Source organism: Marmota flaviventris, chromosome X (assembly GCF_047511675.1).
Source record: "Marmota flaviventris isolate mMarFla1 chromosome X, mMarFla1.hap1, whole genome shotgun sequence".
Lineage (NCBI taxonomy): Eukaryota > Metazoa > Chordata > Mammalia > Rodentia > Sciuridae > Marmota > Marmota flaviventris.
Genome location: NC_092518.1, coordinates 72988556 through 73008408, shown reverse-complemented (window position 1 = coordinate 73008408; position 19853 = coordinate 72988556). Strand labels below are relative to the sequence as shown.

The window sequence follows — 19853 nt, the reverse complement described above, 5'->3', positions numbered from 1 at the left end:
AGAAAGAAGTAAAAGCAAGGAGCCAGGACAAAATATAGTACCCTAAGGCATGTTCCAGTGACCTACTTCCTCCAGCCACACTTACCCATCTACAGTGATGGGTGGGTTGGGAAACAGACTATGGCTTGAATGTGGGCAAAGTGAAGCAGGACCTAGATATTAAGGTGAGGGATTTGAGAGTGAATGGCTCTTTAAACATTTTAAGCGTTTTATCACATTCTAGTTTTGCCTTGAGTTGGAAAACTCTTTTTGGAAGATGGAGAAGAAAGGCAGAACTACACCTAGTAGTCCATTCAAATTATTAATCCATAAGATAGATTAATACACTGATGAGGTCACAGTTCCAATCACTGCCCAAAAGTCCCACCTCTGAACCTTGCTATATTGGGCATCATGCTTTCAACACATGAACTTTTAGGGGGACAATTCAGATCCAAACAATAACAAATATGCAGAATTATTACATCTAAATTAAAAAATAAAAGTAACAAAGGAGGCAGGAATATTTGTACCCAGTTATGGGCATAGTTCCCCAAACCCTTGTAATTTCCTTATTGGTAGATATATGCAATAGAACCATCTTTTATTATCATAATTTGTCTTAGTTCCCTAGTTTCTGACACAAGAACTTCTAAGGCCTCAGGACTCCTGGAATCTCTGGTGAGGTAGATTAGTATACTGATGAGATAACTGTGACTGGACCCCCTAGGTAACTACAGGATAGGGCTTGCCACCAGAAAACCCAAAACATGATTAGAGGGTTGGAATGTTCAGTTTCATACTCTCACCTCCAGGGACGGGAGAGAGACTGGAAACAAGAGTTAATCACCAACAGTCAATGATTTAATCAATCATGTCAATATAATGTGACTTATATAAGAACCTTAAGTGATGGATTTTCAAGCTTCCAGGTTGGTGACTACATTCATGTGCTAGAAAAGTGGTGCACCTCAGCTTCATAGGGACAGCAGCCTTACGCTTGGGACCTTCCATACCTTGTACCACCTCATCTGGCTTTTCACTTATATCATTTATATTTTTATAATGAACTATAATAGTAGGTCAAGTGTTGTTTCTCTGATTTCTGTAGACTTTGTAGCAAATTATCAGTCCTAAGGATGACTGTGGGAACTCCTAATTAGTACCCAAGTCAGGCAGAATTGTGAATAACCTGAGAAGATTCACTATTTGTGTTTTCTAAAGTTGAGGCTAATCTTGTGGGGCTGAGCCCTTAACCAGTGGGGTCTCCCATAACCCTGGGTAGTTAGTTATTAAGTTGTAGGGTACCTAATTAGTATCCTCAGGGAACTGGAAAACTACATAGTGTGAAGAACCCACACATTTTATATCAGAAATGTTATGAGCAGAGGAATAGTTTTATTTCATTTGGTACCCAGTGGATGCATTGAGGTGGGGGAGATAGAAAGAGGACAAGGAAGTATTAAGTGACAGCTACCTAGGATGGATCCAAAGAAACAAGTCCTAAGAAATAGGCAGAGAGCAAAACAGTGAGGAGGGAACTTATAATGTTATCAATGAAACTGTTTCTGTAGGTAGTCCCAGAAAGATCATCCTCTCAGGCCCAGGACAGGACAATAGGAACAGGGAGCCTTGCATAGATCAGCAACTTTGTGTTCCTAAATGGGAGAGAGCTGCTACATGAGACAGAGACCCAGGAATCCTCTTGGAAGTTGAGAAGTTTGGAATATTCCGATGGGATATCAGATGTGAAGAGCCCATAGCAGCTAGGTTCCTTCCTCTTAAGCCTTGTTTCCTCTCCCTTTCCATAGATCCACACATCTTGAAGTTCATTCCTTCCTTGCAACCCAAGTCAGCTGGAACCCTGAAGCAAAAGGAAGATGTGCTCCCCTCTCTTCCCACCACCCCTCTCCCAGTGTTAAGTTGATCTCAGCTATCTCCATGGCCTGAATACTGTCACTAAGGAAATAGACAGACAGCAGGAGTACTGACATGATGAAAGAAGGAATAGTGGTAGCATAGCCTACAGTTCTCATTCCTAGCACTGCCTTTCCTGATCCAGAGCTACAGGTGTTCACAAATTGTCACTTCACTGTTTTCCCTATCTGGGCTCCTGAATCCAACTCTGTCCATATACTCACCTGTTCCATCCACACACAGAAACACAGTAGAGAGCCTGGGAATGGGGGAGTTCAGAAGGCAGGAGGGAGTGGGAGAGTCCAAGGTATTTCAAGTACCAGCCCTAGTCTCAGCCACTACCTCCCAAGGATGCCATTCCCTGGTCTTGCACCCACCTCCTCCAATAGCAACTGCTGCTTCTCTGCACGGATGCTTCCTGCAGGATGACTCCCCATTTCTTGAGCTCCTGGACAAAAGACAGATCCAACTGAGATGTTTGTGATTGGCTGAGGGATTGTTTCCTCTACCGACAAATGATGTAATTCTGATCACCTGAGAAATTTAAGCTACTGACACATGCAGAGACACCTCCTCACCCATTTTCTACCCACCTAAATACCCCAACACTCATCCAATCTGTCTCATTTGCCAGGTGTGTATCATTCCTGTTCTTTCTCCATGCAAATAAACACAACTCTGTCTGCCCATGCAACATTCTGGCCACCACAACCCACTGTCTGCCTCACTTGCCAAAGCAGCCAGGTTGACTGCAGCAGCTCTGCAGCTTTGATGGCAGAATCTTTATGCTTCTGGGGTTGAGCTATTTGCTAGAAGAACCTGAAGCTCCTGACCTTGGGGAAGACAGAGAACTGGAAGAAAGGCTGGATTAGAAAACCAAGTTTTGAGTCCTAGGCCTGGACCTTGCTCTCTAGGAGCACTCAGCCAGGGAGAAATGTTCCATAAGGATTTGGGAGGTGAACTGATTTTTGGTATTTTATATAATTGGAAGTATTAAAACAGAGACATACATGAACTGACAAAAGATCTGTTGAAAAAAATTCATAAGCAAAACAAACATTCAACCTCTAATTTCCACCACAAAGATAATCATGTTAATATTTGCAGTTTGCAAATAGAAGCTAAATTGCTACTCTGCCCTACTTCTATTCACCTTTGTATGATAGTCAGGTATAGAAAATTTTGTTGGACTGTCAGGAAAATTATACAATATTTGGATAAAGTCAACATAGATTACTGGATATTGTTTCAGTGCAGTGCTGGGTTTCACTTTCTATTGATTGAACTATTTTTCAACTTCATAGAGGTTAATGTTAAATTGTAGATATTTTGTTCAATAGATATATAAATTATTTGTCCAGTGGTACAGATAACATTAAATGTTACAATTTATTGCCCTGTAAGATATTAACCAGTTTTATACTTAACTCAGCAATCTTATCTTATTCTAATATTTATTAATTTCCTATGAAAGAAATGTATTTTGCTTATATCTTTATATTGTGTACATTATATACACACACATCTCCTTTAACCATTTTCTTGATCTTGGCAGTTGTTCGTTGTGTTGAAAAAATTTTTAATTTATATGAGTCATAATTTTCTTTTTGAAAATTGACAGCATCAGACAAATAAGAAGTAATATTTTTCCATATCTAAAAATAATAAAACATTTGATATTTTCCACAAGTTTTGATTTCCTCTCTAAACCACTTTTATCTCTGATGCCTGTAATTATTCTGCCTGAATGTATGGTCTTTTTTATTGTGGCATAATACACATAACATAAAACTTACCCATTTTAACCATTTTAAAGTGTACAAGTCAGTGAAATTAAGTATATTCTCAATGTTGTTCAATCATCATCACTGTCTAGTTCCAGAACTTTGTTGTCACCTAAAAAGGAAATGTTACGATTGTTTGAATGTAATAATCATGTGCAAAAGTTGTTATCTTTGTACCCTCAAGAGACTAATATAAACTTATCAACTGTGATTTTTCTTTAAAACATTTCATATAAAAAGCTAGTTTTTCTGAAACCACATCCATTTACTTTTCTGTTATTTTACCTCTAAAAATGACTTATTCATTTATATAACTCAATTCTTGCATGCCCACCTGTAACTTGAGGCACTAGATATAAGCATATTGATTTTTTAAATTTCCTCAATGCCTGTCTCTGAGAATTTTTCCATTATATATTTTATTCCAGACTGTGGAACATATGAAATTGCTTAATAAGTCATATTGAAGTTGCATAGAAATTGTATTTATATACATTTAAAAACTAGATCTAATTTTCCATAGATAACACCACATTGTTATCTAGTTTACTGAAGATAAAATTACCAATGTCATTTAATATCAATAAATCAATCCACACATAACTATTTTAATGGCTGCATGGTATTTCCTTAACTCTCTCCTTGGACTAGGATCATAAATGATAATCCTATACCTGAGCCCATTTAGTTGCATCTTTCTTTCACTCTTTATGTGACATTGAACTAATACCTGTCCTTTGAATTATAAAATGCAGATTTGGTTTACTCAGGTCCCCCAAACTGACTTTATCCCATCTTTTCAACTGTATTACTCACTGAACTCCTTCACTTAATTCAGGCATATTGGGTACACTCATGCTATTTGAATGTTTTCCAATCACACTTTTCTTCACACCATCATGGCCCACTTTCTAAGAATGATTTGTCTCATCCTATCCTTTATTGACTAATTTTACTGGGTCCCTCGTCTCTGAAGCATTCTTCCAGTAACATGGCCCACAACAATCTCTCCTTTCTTAAGATCCAAGAATGGGAATTTCTAATGAGCACATTTATTATACTATTAATTACCAATGCTTGTAAGTGTGAACAATGTAGCTAAACCTGGTTTTCAGAGTGAAGAAGGGTCACTTATGCCAATTTTAACATAGAACTTTATTGAAAACACAGACTCAAGTAGAGAACCACATGTTTAAACAACGAATAGCAGGGAAGCTTATACTCGGATGACTTAGCTCATCAGAAGCTCAACACGAAAAAATATCACAATCTGGACAGCAAGACAAATATCAACAAATGTGTTTTCAGTTCTAATATTCATTTTGGCATCCAAAAGTTAATCCAGCTCAAAACAAGAGTTTGACAAGTTAACATAGGCATTAAAATTGTTACAACATAAAGCCAGACTGTGAACACCAAAGCACTATTCAGGGTTCTTTGGGAACATAAGGCTGATCAGCGGCAGGTGGTTAACCATACTAACTGTGTTGTCCCACCTCAGGATCATTTTGATTGTCTATTTGGACTTGTAGATCCTTAGCTAACTCCTCAAATTCATGGAATGCAGACATAAGCGGATCAAGACTGAAATCATCATCAATCAAGGACAATGCTCCACTTTTTATAATATTACTGATGTTTTGAAACATTTTAATAACAATCTGAATGTTATCATTTGTCTCTTCTATATTAAAGAGACCCACAAATATTGACAGAGCTTTGGCACTGAATAGCTTTTTTGCCACCATAGGATTTTCAGACAAATTCAGTAGCATTTTCAGAACATGAAACTTTGTTCTTGCATTGCCCGTGGTTAACAAGGAGAGAAACCCGGACATATAATTGGCAATCAGTGTGTGATAGTCAGTAGTCATAGTGAGATGTCTAAGCATCCTTATCCCAGTCATCTGTTCAAGGGAATCCACACCATGAGCAAGCGTTTCTTCACACACCTGACATATGAATGTCTCAATCATGTTTAGATTCGGATAAGGTGGAGCCATGTGAATCATGTTTTCTAGGAAACTTGTCCTCACTCGAGAGGAGGGATAATTCAGCAAGGTTTCAATAAGTGCGACAACACCCGAATCCCGAATGAAATCACGGGTAAATTGAGAAGCACTTCTCATACCCATTGCAATTTTAGATATTTCATGAATAAAAGGATCTCGAATTTTATCCATTAATAAAAGGAGTTCTTCAAACTCTCCAGAACCAATTTTAAGCTCACACTGTATACAGCTACAGGACCAATTCTCAGGCTCTGCACTCTCCCTGGCCCTAAGATGCTCTCGAATTTCCCTCACAGACCGGTATGAGGGATCATACTGAAATGGGAACTCAGGTTCAGCCCGATCAGATTGAAGCAAAGATTCCTGCTCTTCCCCTTCTGGGCCAAGTTCCACATTCTTGGACTTTGCCTCATTCATTTCAGAAGACCCTTCAGGAATTCTAAAGGGACTTGTGGATGGGAAGCCAACCCCATGACAAGGACCAGGTTTAAATTCAACAGTGACTTCTTCCCAAGTTTGAGGCCTGGATGATGCATTAAGCTCATCCTCAGCAGGATCTCTGTACCTGCAATTGGCCTTGTATACAGGACTGGGATTTAGGTCAAAGCAGGCCTCATCTCTATCCCAGAACCACGACCCAAATATGGCCTCTTCTTCAGACTCAGGCCTGGTCTCTTCTCTGGCCACAGCCCCCAAACTGGACTTTTCCTCAGCCCAGAACAATGATCCACCAATGGCTCCCTCCTCAGCCCCTGGCTCAGATTCACAGATTGCCGAAGCTCCAGCCTCCAAACTGGCCTCTTTTTCTGCCCAGAACCAGGAACCAATAATGACATCTTCCTCAAACCTGGGCTCTTGTTTGGCCCTATCAATGTTTTTAGCATCTTTCTGGGCCCTGGATTTCAAGATGTTATTAGGTTCTTCCTTGTCTCTGCGCCTGAATCTATTATTGGCCTCTTCTCCAGGCAAAAACCAGGACTCTTTATAGAATTCATCTTCAGACTCAGATTCAAAATAATCCTCTCTCTTTGTCCTGAGCTTGGACCTGACATTTGCCTCTTCCCTAACTCTAGGCCGGAACAAGTTATTGGTATTTTCTCCAGCCCAAAAGCAGAACGGGTTACCAGACTCATCCTCAGACCCAGACCAGGAATCAATATAGGGTTCTTGCTTGGATGTAGACTTGGACCTGGGGTTAGTCTGATGTTTAGCTCTGTGCCTGGACCTGGTATTGGCCTCTTCTCTGGGCCATGATCTGATACTGGCTTCTTCTCCAGCCCAGAAAGAAGACACGGTAGAGGTCTCATCTGCTGACCAAAATCCAGACTCATTAGAGGCTTCTTCTCTAGCTCTGGGCCTGGGGTAGCACCAAGACCCCATACTAGTCTCCTCCCCTGGTCCAAACCAGGGCTGGATTCCTGCCTGGCCCTGGTTGCCAGGAAAGGTTTCAGCATCCAAACTGACCAGTTCTCTATCTACAGGCAGGCCCTTAGATTTAGTAACTGATCCAGAATCAGTACTGACCAATGGCCAGGTGACAGCATTAGTCTGGGATGCTCCCTCTGCCTGTGACATTGCCTCAGTACCAAACTCAGTCTGGGCCCATGCCTGGGCATCATCCTTAGGCCTTGCCCCAGAGACTGTTTTGGCCTCACTTTTAGGACGTGCACCACCTACTGCCCTGGCATCAGTTTTGGGCCGTGCCCCGGCCATTGCCTGGGTCTCAGTCTTGGGCCTAGCCCCAGCCATTGTCTGTGCCTCAGTTTTGAGTCTTGCCCCAGCCACTTTCTGGACCTCAGTTTTGGGCCTTGCCCCAGGTGCAGACTTGGTTTCAGTTTTAGGCCTTGCTCCAGTTGTTACCTGGGCCTGGGCCCTAACCTTGGGTCTCACCACCAGAGGGACTTCATTCTCTCGCTCAGTCCCACTAACAACTTCTTCCCCAGCCTTCTTTTCAGACTTGGCCTGGGCACCAGTCTCAATCTCTGCCCCAGTCATGGTAACACTTACAGAGACGGCTCAATTAATGACCTTTACCACTGTCCCAAATTTGACAACAGATCTGTCACAGATTTTTATCTTCACACACTGATCTTTTGATGATCCAGGAAATAAAGTTGGAAATAAGAATTATAGAGTCAATTGCCAATCCAGCAGTCAATCAGGCTCCTACCCAAGCACAGTCTCAGTCAATAATATAGATACAGTGGAGAGGAGGCACAACCAAGCTGGGGGAGGATGGATGGTTCCTGGGTGGGTGCGGACCTGTTGAGGGTGGTGGTCAGCAGCAACTCCAGCACCACCAGAGCTGCCACTGGAGGTGGATCTAGGGAGAGAGAACGAAATGGGGGATTGAGTCTCATCCAACTGTGTCACCTCATGCAGAGACTTACACAGAGAGACTAGTGTTGAATACTAAATGGGACAGCTCAGGTATAAGAAAATGTTTCTCTTGCCTGCTGCAAAATAAGTATGGGTGAGATGGGAAAGTGTGTTATCCATAGAGAGGCAGAAGAGCCTCTCACCAGATCCTAATCACTCCTGGACCCCACCAGTAGTGGCTGGTCTCCACTACCCCACCCAAAAGTGAACCCACGCCCATACCAACCTCCACTGATGTGGTGCAATTTCCCTCTCCTTTCTTTGCTCAAATGGTGTTATGCCCCACAGCCGACTGCAGGGGGTCCTACAGACAAACATACAGGAGAGAATGGAGTCTGAGTGCTCAACAGATAGACACACACCCTGGCCCAAAACAAATAGCTCTCTTTCAGTTTAAGGGTCCTATCTGTCTAAAGTTCCCTGTCTCCTGGTCCCAGCTCTTGGATCATCCATCAGGGCCCAACCTACACCTACCTCAACATTCCTAATATCTCTGGCCAGAAGAAACAAAGGATGCTGTGGCAGTGTGCAAGTCTAGCAGAGAGAAGTAAACACAGTCCTGCACCCACTTGGAGCAAAGCCCAAAGCCACCTGCCATGCTCTTCCTCAGTAGCTGCCTCCCACCCCACCCTCTCACCAACCTCCAGAGATTTGAGCCAGTCTCCTCCTCCTCCTCTTTTCCTTTCTTGCAGAATTGAACAGCCTTAAAGCAGGCCTATGAACAAACAGATGAAAAGTTAGGAGAGTCAGGAAAAAAAAAACAAAAAACAAAGGGCAGCAGCTGAGCTTGGTGGACAGACCAACACCAAGGATAGGAGTCTCCAAATTAACTGTCTTTCCACATTTAGGGTCCTGCTGGTAGAATACTCTTGTTTTATTTAGGCCCTGTTGCAGGGCTCCAGAGGTAACACCACCTTCTCTTGACGTCATCCTCTTCCCAATACTCCCTTCTCCAATTCTGAGGACTCACCACTAGGTGCGCCATTTCCCCTTGCCCTGCGCAGCATAAAATGGGGGAAGGGCACCGCACATTCTAGAAAGCAGGTGATGGAGTAAGTGCTACTTACGACTCCCTCACCCCCCCCCAGTACTCCCACCCAGGCAAAGTCCATCTTTTCAGGACCCCGATTTGGGAGAGGGAGGGAGAAGGTAGGGGAAGTGCCTGGACACCTGTTAGGAGATGACGAGGTGCTACTAAATGCCTGGCCAGGTCTGGTCACAGTCGCCCCACTCCCATTCAGGTGTCCACTCAGTGCCCAGTGCCCACCCCCCATCCGCACACACCTCCAGAAATCCAGGCCATTTTCCTGCTCCTCTTTTTCCTCAAGCCTCGCCTCTACAGATGCGCACTCTGGCCTGTCAGAACACACCAGACCTACCGCACACACGGGAGATTTTGACATCAAGCAGGAGCCTGTGGGAAGGGACAGCACCCGGGATGCGGGGTCCAACAAGCCCCTTTCCGGAATCGGCTGGAATGGCAAAGGCGACCCACCTCCCGCTACGCCAGCTGGGCTTGACAGAGCTTGGACACCAGTCCCTGTTTTTATTCCCACCCACTGCGGCCTCCCGGGAGCCCCTCACTTGCGCGCCGCCATTTCTCCCTCACAGCCTCCCCCCAGGGCACAAACACCAAGGAGGGCAGCGCGGGCGCAGGGAACGTAGCTGGGAAGCAGCTGCTGCAGTTGGCCTCCGGAGGCTCTGCTGGAGGCTCTCTGGGCACCCCGCCCCCTGCCCCGACCCGGGCGGGTCACCGCCGCTTCCTCACCAGTGGTCCCCCGGCTCCACACACCCCTCTCAGGGACCAGCTCCCGCCAGCTCGCTGTCTCCTCGCAGGGATGCCAACGTCTGGGCGGGGGGAGGGCAAGCTGTCAGCCGGCCACAGTGGAAGACCACCCCACGCCCCCTGCGCACCCCACTTGCCTTCACAGGCTTAGAGCCCAGGACGTTGGGATTCCCCTCCTCTCCTCTCCCGTTCTGTCCTCTGGCAGCTTCTCACTGGGACTCCCACCGCTTTCCGTGCTAGCAGAATTGCTAAGAGGCGTCCCGCCCCCACGCCTCTGCACCAAACCGGGCAGGGGCTGCGCAGGATGCGGCAAGAACTGCTCGCCTCGAGGGTGTCGGGAAGGGGGGCGGAGGGATATGGTGCGAATGGGCTCGACGCCCCCTCCCAGGCCCACCGTAGTTCCGACCAAGAGGTGGGCGGGGCCAGCGCGAGCCCGGGTCTGAGGGGCGGCTTAGCACCAGCAGCCTCAGTAAGACCCCGCACACCCTAGCGTGCAGACCACCACCCAGTCTCCCGCGCACCTACTCCTGGTGGGACTGGCGGGAGGGCGGGCGGCTGGGGGCTGCGGTATCTGGAGGTCGGGAAGCGCTGCGCGGGCGGGAGCAGCGGATGGATACCAAAACTCTCTTTGGTGTGCCTGCACCCCAGACTGCGCAGTGCCTGCCCCCCTCCTTCCAGTCCCCCTCCTTCCTAGACGCTAATGGGAGGGGGTGTCACGACTGCAGACTGCGGTTTGGGGGGGACGGACATGTGACTTCATTACAGACCGACTAGGGGCCTTAGGGATGGCTCTTCCATGTTTTTCCTTTACAGCTTTAGGAGCCATGACGGGGAGAAAAGCACTCTTGTTGCTTATGGAACTGAGGTGGGGGCTTCCTTTAAAGGCCTTACCACTCCCCTTCCAAAGGAAGATTGACCTAGACCCTTAGCCCTAAGAGACGTACTGCTGCTCTGCACCAACAATTACTCTTTCTGCCACACTAGTAGTAATAGCTCACTCCATATGGGAATTCACTTGGCCATTGGGTCGTCCCCACAGCTGTCCAAGGCAGGTCTCCCAGGGAACCACACACTCCTATCCCTGGTGCCCCAGCACAAAGTTTCAGGCACCAGGTAGAACCTGTCTTGGATCCTTGCACACTGTTCTGTTTTCTTTTCTTACCAGTCACGTCCAAGCCTTTGTGATATTTGGCATTGTGGAAATTTGGTGGTGATTTGAACCAGCTTGGCCATAACCATCTCTTTCTTAGGGGAAGGAGCCAATGTGCTCCCACTTCCTTAAGACATATACTACGCTGTTTCTGAATGCTCTCATTTTACCCCCACATCCTTCCTGTATTCCGGACCCTGTCTTTTCCCTGCTTGCTGCATGGGACAAACACAGCAATGGGGTTAAGCATACACGTGGTGCTGTTTCTGCTGTCCACGTTAAAATCGATTGAAATGCCTCTTTTTCGTGTTTGACAGAATAATGGCCCCGGAAGGATGCCTGCACCTTATTCTCCACAATATGTAAACATATTATATTACCTGGGGAAGGAGAATTAAGTTCGGTAACTGGTTGAATTTATAAAATATGCTGGATTATCCTGGCAAAAGTAGTCCAATGGCTTTTTACATGGGGCAGGGGGAGGCAGAAGGGTCAGTGTCCAAGGCAAGTAGCATGAGAAAGACTAGACGGGACACTGTTGGCTTGCAACATGGAAGGCAGCCAGGAGCCTAGGAATGCAGGCTCTCTCCAGAAGCTGGAAAAGACGAAGAAGCAGATTCTTCTCTGGAAACTGCAGAAGGAAATCAGCTCTGCCTACAGCTTGGTTTTATTGTAATGAGACTTTATTTGTATTTTCAAACATCAAGACTGTAGGATAATAAATCTGTGTTATTTGAAGTCACCACAATTGTAATAGAGTTGCCCCTCTATATGTATGGTTTCTTCATCTGTGGATTCAACCTAACCCAAATGGAAAATGTTTGAAAAAAGTGCACCTGTACTGAACCCATAGTGACATTTTTCTTCTTGTCATCATACCCCAAAGAAGATAGTTTAACACATTTACATAACATTTGCATTGTATTAGGTATTCTAAATAATCTAGATGAAATTTAAATTATACAGGAGGTTGTGCATAAATTATAGGCAAATATTATGTCATTTTTTAAAATAAGGGATTTTAGCATCTGTAGAATTTTCTATCTGTAGTGGTTCTAGAACCAAACTCCTGAGGACACCAAAGTAGGACTGTCGTTTGTTATAGTAGCAGTTGGAACTAAGTACTTTCATCATCAGGAAAGGATATGTCACCTTTTTTTTAATGTATTTCTGTCTCTGGGTCAATGTATTTTCGGATTATGTTTCATCACCATCACCATCCATTCCACCAATCCTCTTCTCTCCTTTTCTTGAAAGAGTTGTATAATGACCCTTGAAGTTTATCTTGTGGAATGCCCATTTTTTTTTTGAAAACTACTCATATTTCCATAGATGAAAAAGGAATCCTATTTTCAACATGAATCTATATACTTCCATGTCAGCTTTTGTTTTCAGACGTTTAGCTCTTCAATAGATAATATGAAGAAAATATCTGAGAAGTACTGTATACCATATCTGGAGATGAATGAATGTGCCTACCAAAGGAAGGCAACTTTAAATGTGCTGTTTACATGTTCTTAATTGAATTTTTTTCTTTCTTCCACATTACAGTCTCTACCTATGTGTTACACATAAAGCAGCTTAGATAATTAAATGTCAGCTTTATAAAGTCAGAGAACAAATCAAATATTGAAACAGGATGCTGACTTTTGTCTGTCCAATTGCTAAGCACTATTTCTTCCCCCTGAAACAGATTCCAGACTAACAGATTGCACCAGCCAGTTTCACTCCCCAGTGCCTGTACTAGCACCTGCATAACCCTGACTTGCCCCTGAAATCTAATTTTTCAGAAACAAATAGCCCATAAGCATTAAGCTGTGGCACAAAGACAGCTATACTGACTCATCATACCTAACACTCTGGCCCCAACCTTACTCTGCCTCCCACATGTTTGTGAACTTCAACACCAGCATATCCATTGCCCATGTGGCTTGCGTAATCTGGTCCCTTTCAACCACCATGGATGTGGACCTGCTTTTACTATTTAGCTTAACTTGAATTTCTAGTGTTGTTTTAATTTTTCATTAATGACATATGATGTTGAACATCTATTAAATATGCTCATTTGTCATTTGTATATCTTTTTTGGACAGGTATCTGTTCAGATCATTTGCCCATTTTTATTTTTTTTAAATTAGAGCTTTATAAATATACATGGTAATTGGTTCAACCCGACAAACTCATACATGCATGGACATTTATTAAAATTCACAATCCCACTATTTACCTATTTTTACATTTTTTTTAATTGTTGTATTTTAAGAGTTTTTTGTATGTTTAGATACCAGTCTTTTATCAGATGTCTGTTTCCTAGCTATTTTCTTGGTCTCTGGTGTTTCACTCTTTGTTAACAGAGTATTTTGCAGAAGAGATTCATCTTTAATGAAGCCCAACTTACTGATTTTTTTCTTTCATCTGTCTTACTTTTGGTGTTATATATAAAACAGTCTTCTAAAGTTAACTAGGTATTATTCTGTGTTTTATTCTTGAGTTTCATTGTTTTGCCTTTAACATTTAGGTCTATTACACATTTTGAGTTAATATATGTAAAAGGATAAAGGTCCATGTCTAAATTCTTTTCTGTTTTTGCATTGGATCGGCACCATTCATTAAAAATAATATCCTTGGGGCTAAGGTTGTAGCTCAGTGGTAAGAGCACTAGCTAGCACCTGTGAAGCACTGGGTTCAATCCTCAGTACCACATAAAAATAAATAAATAAAATTAAAATTATTGTGTGTCTACAACTAAAAAAAAACTAAAAACCAATATCCTTTCTCCATCAAATTTTGTTCACTTTTGGTCAAAGATCAGTTGGCAATATTTTTTGTGGGTCTATTTCTGGGTTCTTTCTCTGTTGCACTGAATATCTACACTTCACCAATACCAAACTCTCTTAATCCCTATGGCTTTATGGAAAGTTTTGAAGTTGTATATTGTCAGTCCTCTGATTGTTTTTCTTTAATATTATGTTGGCCATTATGGATCTTTTGCTTCTCCATGAAAATTTTATAATCAATTTGTCAGTATTCACAAAATAACACGCAGGAACTTTGACTGGAAGCTGGGCATGGTGTTGAACACCTATAATTCCACAGACTTGGGAGACTGAGGGAGGAGGATTGCATGTTTGACGCTAGCCTTGGCAATTTAACGAGAGACTTTCAAAATTTAAAAATAATAAAAAATGGACTGAGAATGTAATTTAGTTCTTAAGTGCTCTGGGTTCATTCCCCAGTATCCACCCTGCCTCTCACCTACCCAAAAGTTTGAAAGAACTGATTTCTTTACAATACAGTGTTACTATCCAAGAACATGAAATATCTATTCCTTTATTTAGTCGATTCCTTACATCATTTTTTAGTTTTCCTCAAATAGAACTTGTAGACATTTTATTAGATTTATACCTAAGTATTTCAACTTTTGGTGCCAATATAATTAGGTAGTATATTTTAACTTTCAAATTCTATTTTTCTCATTGCTGATATATAAGAAAAAGACCAATTTTGCATCTTAACCTATACTGTGATATTGCTATATTTATTCATTATAAATTTTTTTGGTATTGATTCTCTGAGATTTTTTATTTTAATGATCAAAATCAGGAAATTTATTATTTATACAAATGATACAATGTGTTATTGATATGTCACTATTATCTAGCTTATAAATTACATTACTGTTAACTGCCCCCCCATCCTTTATAGTAATTTTTTTCATGGTTCAGGGTCAAAATCAGGTATACATGTTGGATTTAGTGTTTGTTTCTGTTTAATTTGTAAAAAATTATCCGCCTTTCTTGGCTGATTTACTCACTCCCCATTCTAATATATTGTATCCTACACTCACAATCAAGAAAAAAAGTCTTTGTTTTCTTCAAAGGCTTTACAGTTTAATGGTTTATCAGATTTCTCACATTTTTTAATTTATAGTATAAGGGAGGAGTCAAGGTTCATTTTATTCCATATGTATGTCCTGTAATCCAAATTCTAAGCATCATGTGTTGAAAAGACTTTGCTCATTGGTTCCTCTGCAGAAAAATCTAATGATTTTTTTTTAACGTGTGGGCTGGTTTATTGATCTATTTGTTGACACTCATGCCTGTATCAAACATTCTTGATTACCGTAGCTTCTTGGTAACTATTGGATTCATGTAAATATATCCTCTGTCACTGGTCTTCTTTTTCAATATTGACTTAGGAATCTCTCTTTTCCTAGTTTTCTTTCTTTCCTTCCTTCTTTCCCTGCTCCTTCCCCTTCTTTCTTTCTTGTGCTGGGGAATAAACCCAAATCCTGAAGCATCCTAGGCAAGCATGCTACCACTAAGCTATACCCCAAGCCTTTCCATAGCTTTTTCCCCTTATCATGAATGATTGTCAAAATATGTCAAAAATTTGAAACTATTAAAATGATCATATAAGTTTTCTTCATTCTGTTAATATAATGAATTGCCTTTCAAGTATTAAGCAAACTTTGTAATCCAGAGATAAAGACCATTGTTCATGATCTTTTTAATTTTTCTTTATATATTTTAGATTCACATGTTTAATAGTTATTTGATGGCTATAGTGGCCATGGGTGCCATTCTGCACAACATAAATACAGAACATGTTTATTATCATAGAAAGCTCTATTGAATAGCACATCCCTCCAGCAATCCATTTTTAAAACACAAATTGACCATATTACTACCACACATGTAAAACCCTTCATGAGTCATCTATAGGTATAAGAATACATGCATTCTTGTCTTGGTTCAGTATGCTTCTTAATCTCATTTTCTTAGTATGTTTCCTTATCCTCTTATTTTATCATGTGAACTTAGGGCTTTGTGCACATTATTCATGCTATCATTGAGCTACATTTCCAGCCCTGCAGTGTTTTGAATACTCATGGTTTTACTGTGCTTTTTCATGTTACTCCTTTCTAGAAATGCTATACCACTTCTCTCCACAACTCACTTGCAGTACTTTGTTCTAGTACTTTCTGGTTTTCATTCAGTCTTCTTTTCCCTTTTCCATTGGGAAAAAGTCTTCCATGAGGACTTTTAGCAAAAATCTTCATCATCAAAAAATGCACACACTAGTTTTCTAAACAGAGCTTATTTAGCAAGTGTAGTTTGACAATAGAGTGTTCCTGAGTTTTAGGCACAAACACATAAAAGTCTTCAGTGAACTACACTTCTGGATCTAGGAAAGGTGATTCAAGAACAATGCCAAACCCTAGAATTTGTATCTCCTCAGTAGAGTTGTGCTCAGCTGTTTGGAGATTATACTGTTGAGAGACACCTGTCATCTTCTGCATTTATAACCAGTGGGCTTCAGTTTCACAGTGAGAGGTTCAACAATCTGTGGAGGTCTTTTATCTTTTTCTTATAGGACACAGCAGCTCACTGGGAGCAAATGAAGGAAATTTGGGGGAGATTTTTCTATATAGATGATAATGTGATTGGGAACAGATGGTTTTCTTTATTCCTTCTCAGTTTGCATACCTTTTACTTAATTTACTTTTCTCAATCAACTAGGATATCCAGTTTGACACTGAAGGAACATCCTTGCATTATTCCTAATCTAAGCAGGGAAGCATCTAGTTTCTCACCCTTATGCTGTTGGCTGTAAGATTTTTGGAGATTTTTAAAATTTAATTTAAAGAGTTACCTCTGTCAGGGCTGGGGTTGGGGCTCAGTGGTAGAGCACTTGCCTAGCACATGCAAGGCTCTGGGTTCTATCCTCAGCACCACATAAAAATACATAAATAAAAATAAAGGTATTGTATTCAACTACAACTGAAGAATAAATATTTTTTAAAAAGAGTTACCTCTGTCTCAGCTTGGGCTGCTATAACAAAATAGTATAGCTAAGTGGCTGTTAGTCTTGGGTATGAAGTGTCCTCCAAAAGCTCCTGTGTGACAAAGCAAAAATGTTCAGAGGGAAAATGATTAGATTGTGAAAGGTGTAACCTAATTAGTGAATTAATCTCCTGATATGAATTCACTGGGTAGTAACTATAGTCAGGTAGGGTGTGACTAGAGGAAGTAGATCAAGGGGCCATGTCTTTGGGGTTTATATTTTGACCCTGGTGAGTGGAGCTCTCTGTTTCCTGGTTGCCATGTCCTGAGCTGCCTTCCTCTCTCATATCCTTCTGTCATGATATTCTGTCTCATTTTGGGCCCAGAGATATGGAGTTGGGAAACCATGGACTGAACTTCTGAAACTGTAAGCCAAAATAAACTTTTCCTGCTCTTATATTGTTCTTATCAGGACTTTTGGTCCAAGTGATGCAAAACTGATTAAAACAGTGGTTTAAAGAACAGACATTTATTTGCCACAGTTCTGGAGGCTGAAAAGTCCACGTTCAAGATGCTAGCAGATTTCGTTGCTGGTGAGGTCCTGCTTCATGGTTTATATAGAAGCCCCTCTCACTGTGCTCTTAGGAAGCCTTTCTTCAGTATGTGCATGTAGGAAGAGGGAGAGAGATCAATCTCACTAGTATTTCTTCTTATAAAGGCATTGGTTTCATCATGGAGGGTTCCACCCACATCACATAATTTGAAACTGTTTTCTTTTGAAAGGCCCCACTTCTAAATATCATCACATTGGGGCTTAGGGTTTCAATATGTGAATTTTTGGTGGGCTATTCACATTTAGACAGTAACACTCTATATTTTCTGAGAGGTTTTATTTATTTATTTTTTCTAAATTATGAATGGGTGGTGAATTTTGCCAAACTTTTTTTTCTGCTTTATTGATTGTATCATATCATTTTTCTTCTTTAATATTTTGATGTGATGGATTATATTGATTGATTGTTAAGTGTTAAACCAGTCTTGCATATCTGGAATGAATTCTACTAGGTTGTGCTGTATGATGATTTTTATAAATTGATTTGATTGGCTAAAAACAAGCTGTTAAATTTTACATCTGTCTGTGTAAGGAATGTTGGTCTGTAGTATTCCTACTTGCCTGGTTTTAGTATTACATAATGCTGGTATCATATGATTTCTTGGGAAGTATTGACTTGGTTTCCATTTTATGTGAGAGATTGTATGGAATTTGTATAGCTTTTTCCTTAAATATCTGGAAAAATTTACCAGTGAACACATCTGTGCCTGCTGCTTTCCCTTTTGGGGCTGGTGGTAAACATGGATTCAATTTCTTTTAATTCAATTTCATTAATAGTTTTAGTGAAATAATTATGTAGATTTTGTTTTTCCTTGTGTGACTTTTGGTAGGTTGGGTCTTTCAAGGGATATTTCCATTTGACTTAATTTATCATAGTTGAGGACAAGATTGTTAATAATATTCTTCCATTATCTTTTAATTGTTCATAGGAAAGTAACAATGGCCCATGTTTCATTTCTGATATTAATAATTTATGTCTTTTCTTTTTCCTTAGACTATCTGGTTAGAGGCTTAAATTTTTTTTATCTTTACAAATAATCAGCTTTTCTTTTCATTGAGTTTCTCTATTGATCTCTTGTTTTTAATGTCATTAACTTCTGCCTTACTATTTTTAAAAATATTTTTCCCTTAGTTGTTGATAGATCTTTTATTTATTTATACATGGTGCTGAGAATCGAACCCAGTGCCTCACACATACAAGGCAAGTGCGCTACCACTGAGCCACAGTCCCAGCCCTCTGCCTTAATTTTTTAAAATTTCTTTTCTTCTGTTTACTTTTGATTTAAATTCCTCTTTGTCTAGTTTTTGAAGTAGAATGTTGGATTACTGGTTTTCGATAACCTTTTTTATCTAATATATTCATTAAATGCTACGTATTTCTTTTTAAGCACTGTTTTGCTGCATCTGACAAATTTAATACATTGTATTTTAATATTTTCAGAATATTTAAAAATCTGTCCTGAGAAAAGTACTTTATGTTAGAGTATTTCTAATTTCTCCTTCCCATCCCTTAAAACACCGCTAACATTTATTTCACTTATTTATAATCATCACATATATTTTGATAATATTATTTTGGATAAATTTTTATGTGTTAAATCAATTAAGAATAAAAATACAAGATTCTGTTTTACCTTCATTTATTCCTTCACTAACATTCTTCCTTTCTTTCTTTCTTTTTTGCTCTCTGAAGAATGTTATTAAACATCTCCTGTAGGGCAGGTCTTCTGGGGACAAATTCTCTCAAATTTCACTTATCTGAGAATATATATATTTCTTCTTCACTTTGGGAGAATAATTTAATTGGGTAAAGAATTCTGTGGTGGTGCTATTTTCTTCATTGCTTTAAATATTTCACTCTACTTTATTCTTGTTTCATAGTTTCCAAAGATGATTTGAAAGTAATTCTTATCCCTCCTCCTATGTAGGCAATGCAGTTGTTTTCTGTCTTTCAATTTTTCTGTCTTTGAATTTTGCAATCTGAATATAATATACCTAGGTGCAGATTTTCTGGTTTTATTCCTGCTTCACATTCTCTGCATTTCCTAGATCTGTAGTGCAGTTGTGTAATTAATTTTGGAAAATACTCAGCCAATTATTACTTTAAATATTTCCTCTGTTATGTTCTTTCTGGTATTCCTAATATGTGTATGTTACATTTTTTGGAATTTCCCCCTAGTTGCATTTTCCACCTTGTTTTACTAATGTGTAATCTGTTTTGGAACTTTCTATTGATTTTTTGGTAAAACTTCCTGATTTTATATGCAGCACATCCAATCTATTGAGGAACCCACCAAAGGCATTCTTCATTGCAGTGGTTTTTTTTTTTTTTTTTTTTTTTTTTTTTTTTTTTTTGTTAACTTCTTAGCATTTCCTTTTGATTCTTTTATTGAGTTTCCCATCTCTGCTTATATCACTACTCTGCTCTTGTATATTTTCAACCATTT

General features: G+C 40.5%; 2 protein-coding genes across 2 annotated transcripts in view; both read right to left on the bottom strand.

Moving 5' to 3' along the window:
• Gprasp3 (G protein-coupled receptor associated sorting protein family member 3) overlaps positions 1-7947 on the bottom strand; it is a 32261-nt gene extending 24314 nt beyond the window's left edge. Inside the window, 4 exon segments of the mRNA XM_071606608.1 lie at positions 2274-2344; positions 2629-2747; positions 3693-3792; positions 7863-7947. The gene's annotated coding sequence lies outside the window, so the exon portion shown is untranslated.
• Positions 4849-7864, bottom strand: Gprasp2 (G protein-coupled receptor associated sorting protein 2). Its single transcript, XM_027934460.2, has one exon. The coding sequence runs from the start codon at positions 7685-7687 to the stop codon at positions 5159-5161; it is 2529 nt and encodes an 842-aa protein (XP_027790261.2). The 5' UTR covers positions 7688-7864; the 3' UTR covers positions 4849-5158.
• Positions 7948-19853: the final 11906 nt, after the last annotated feature.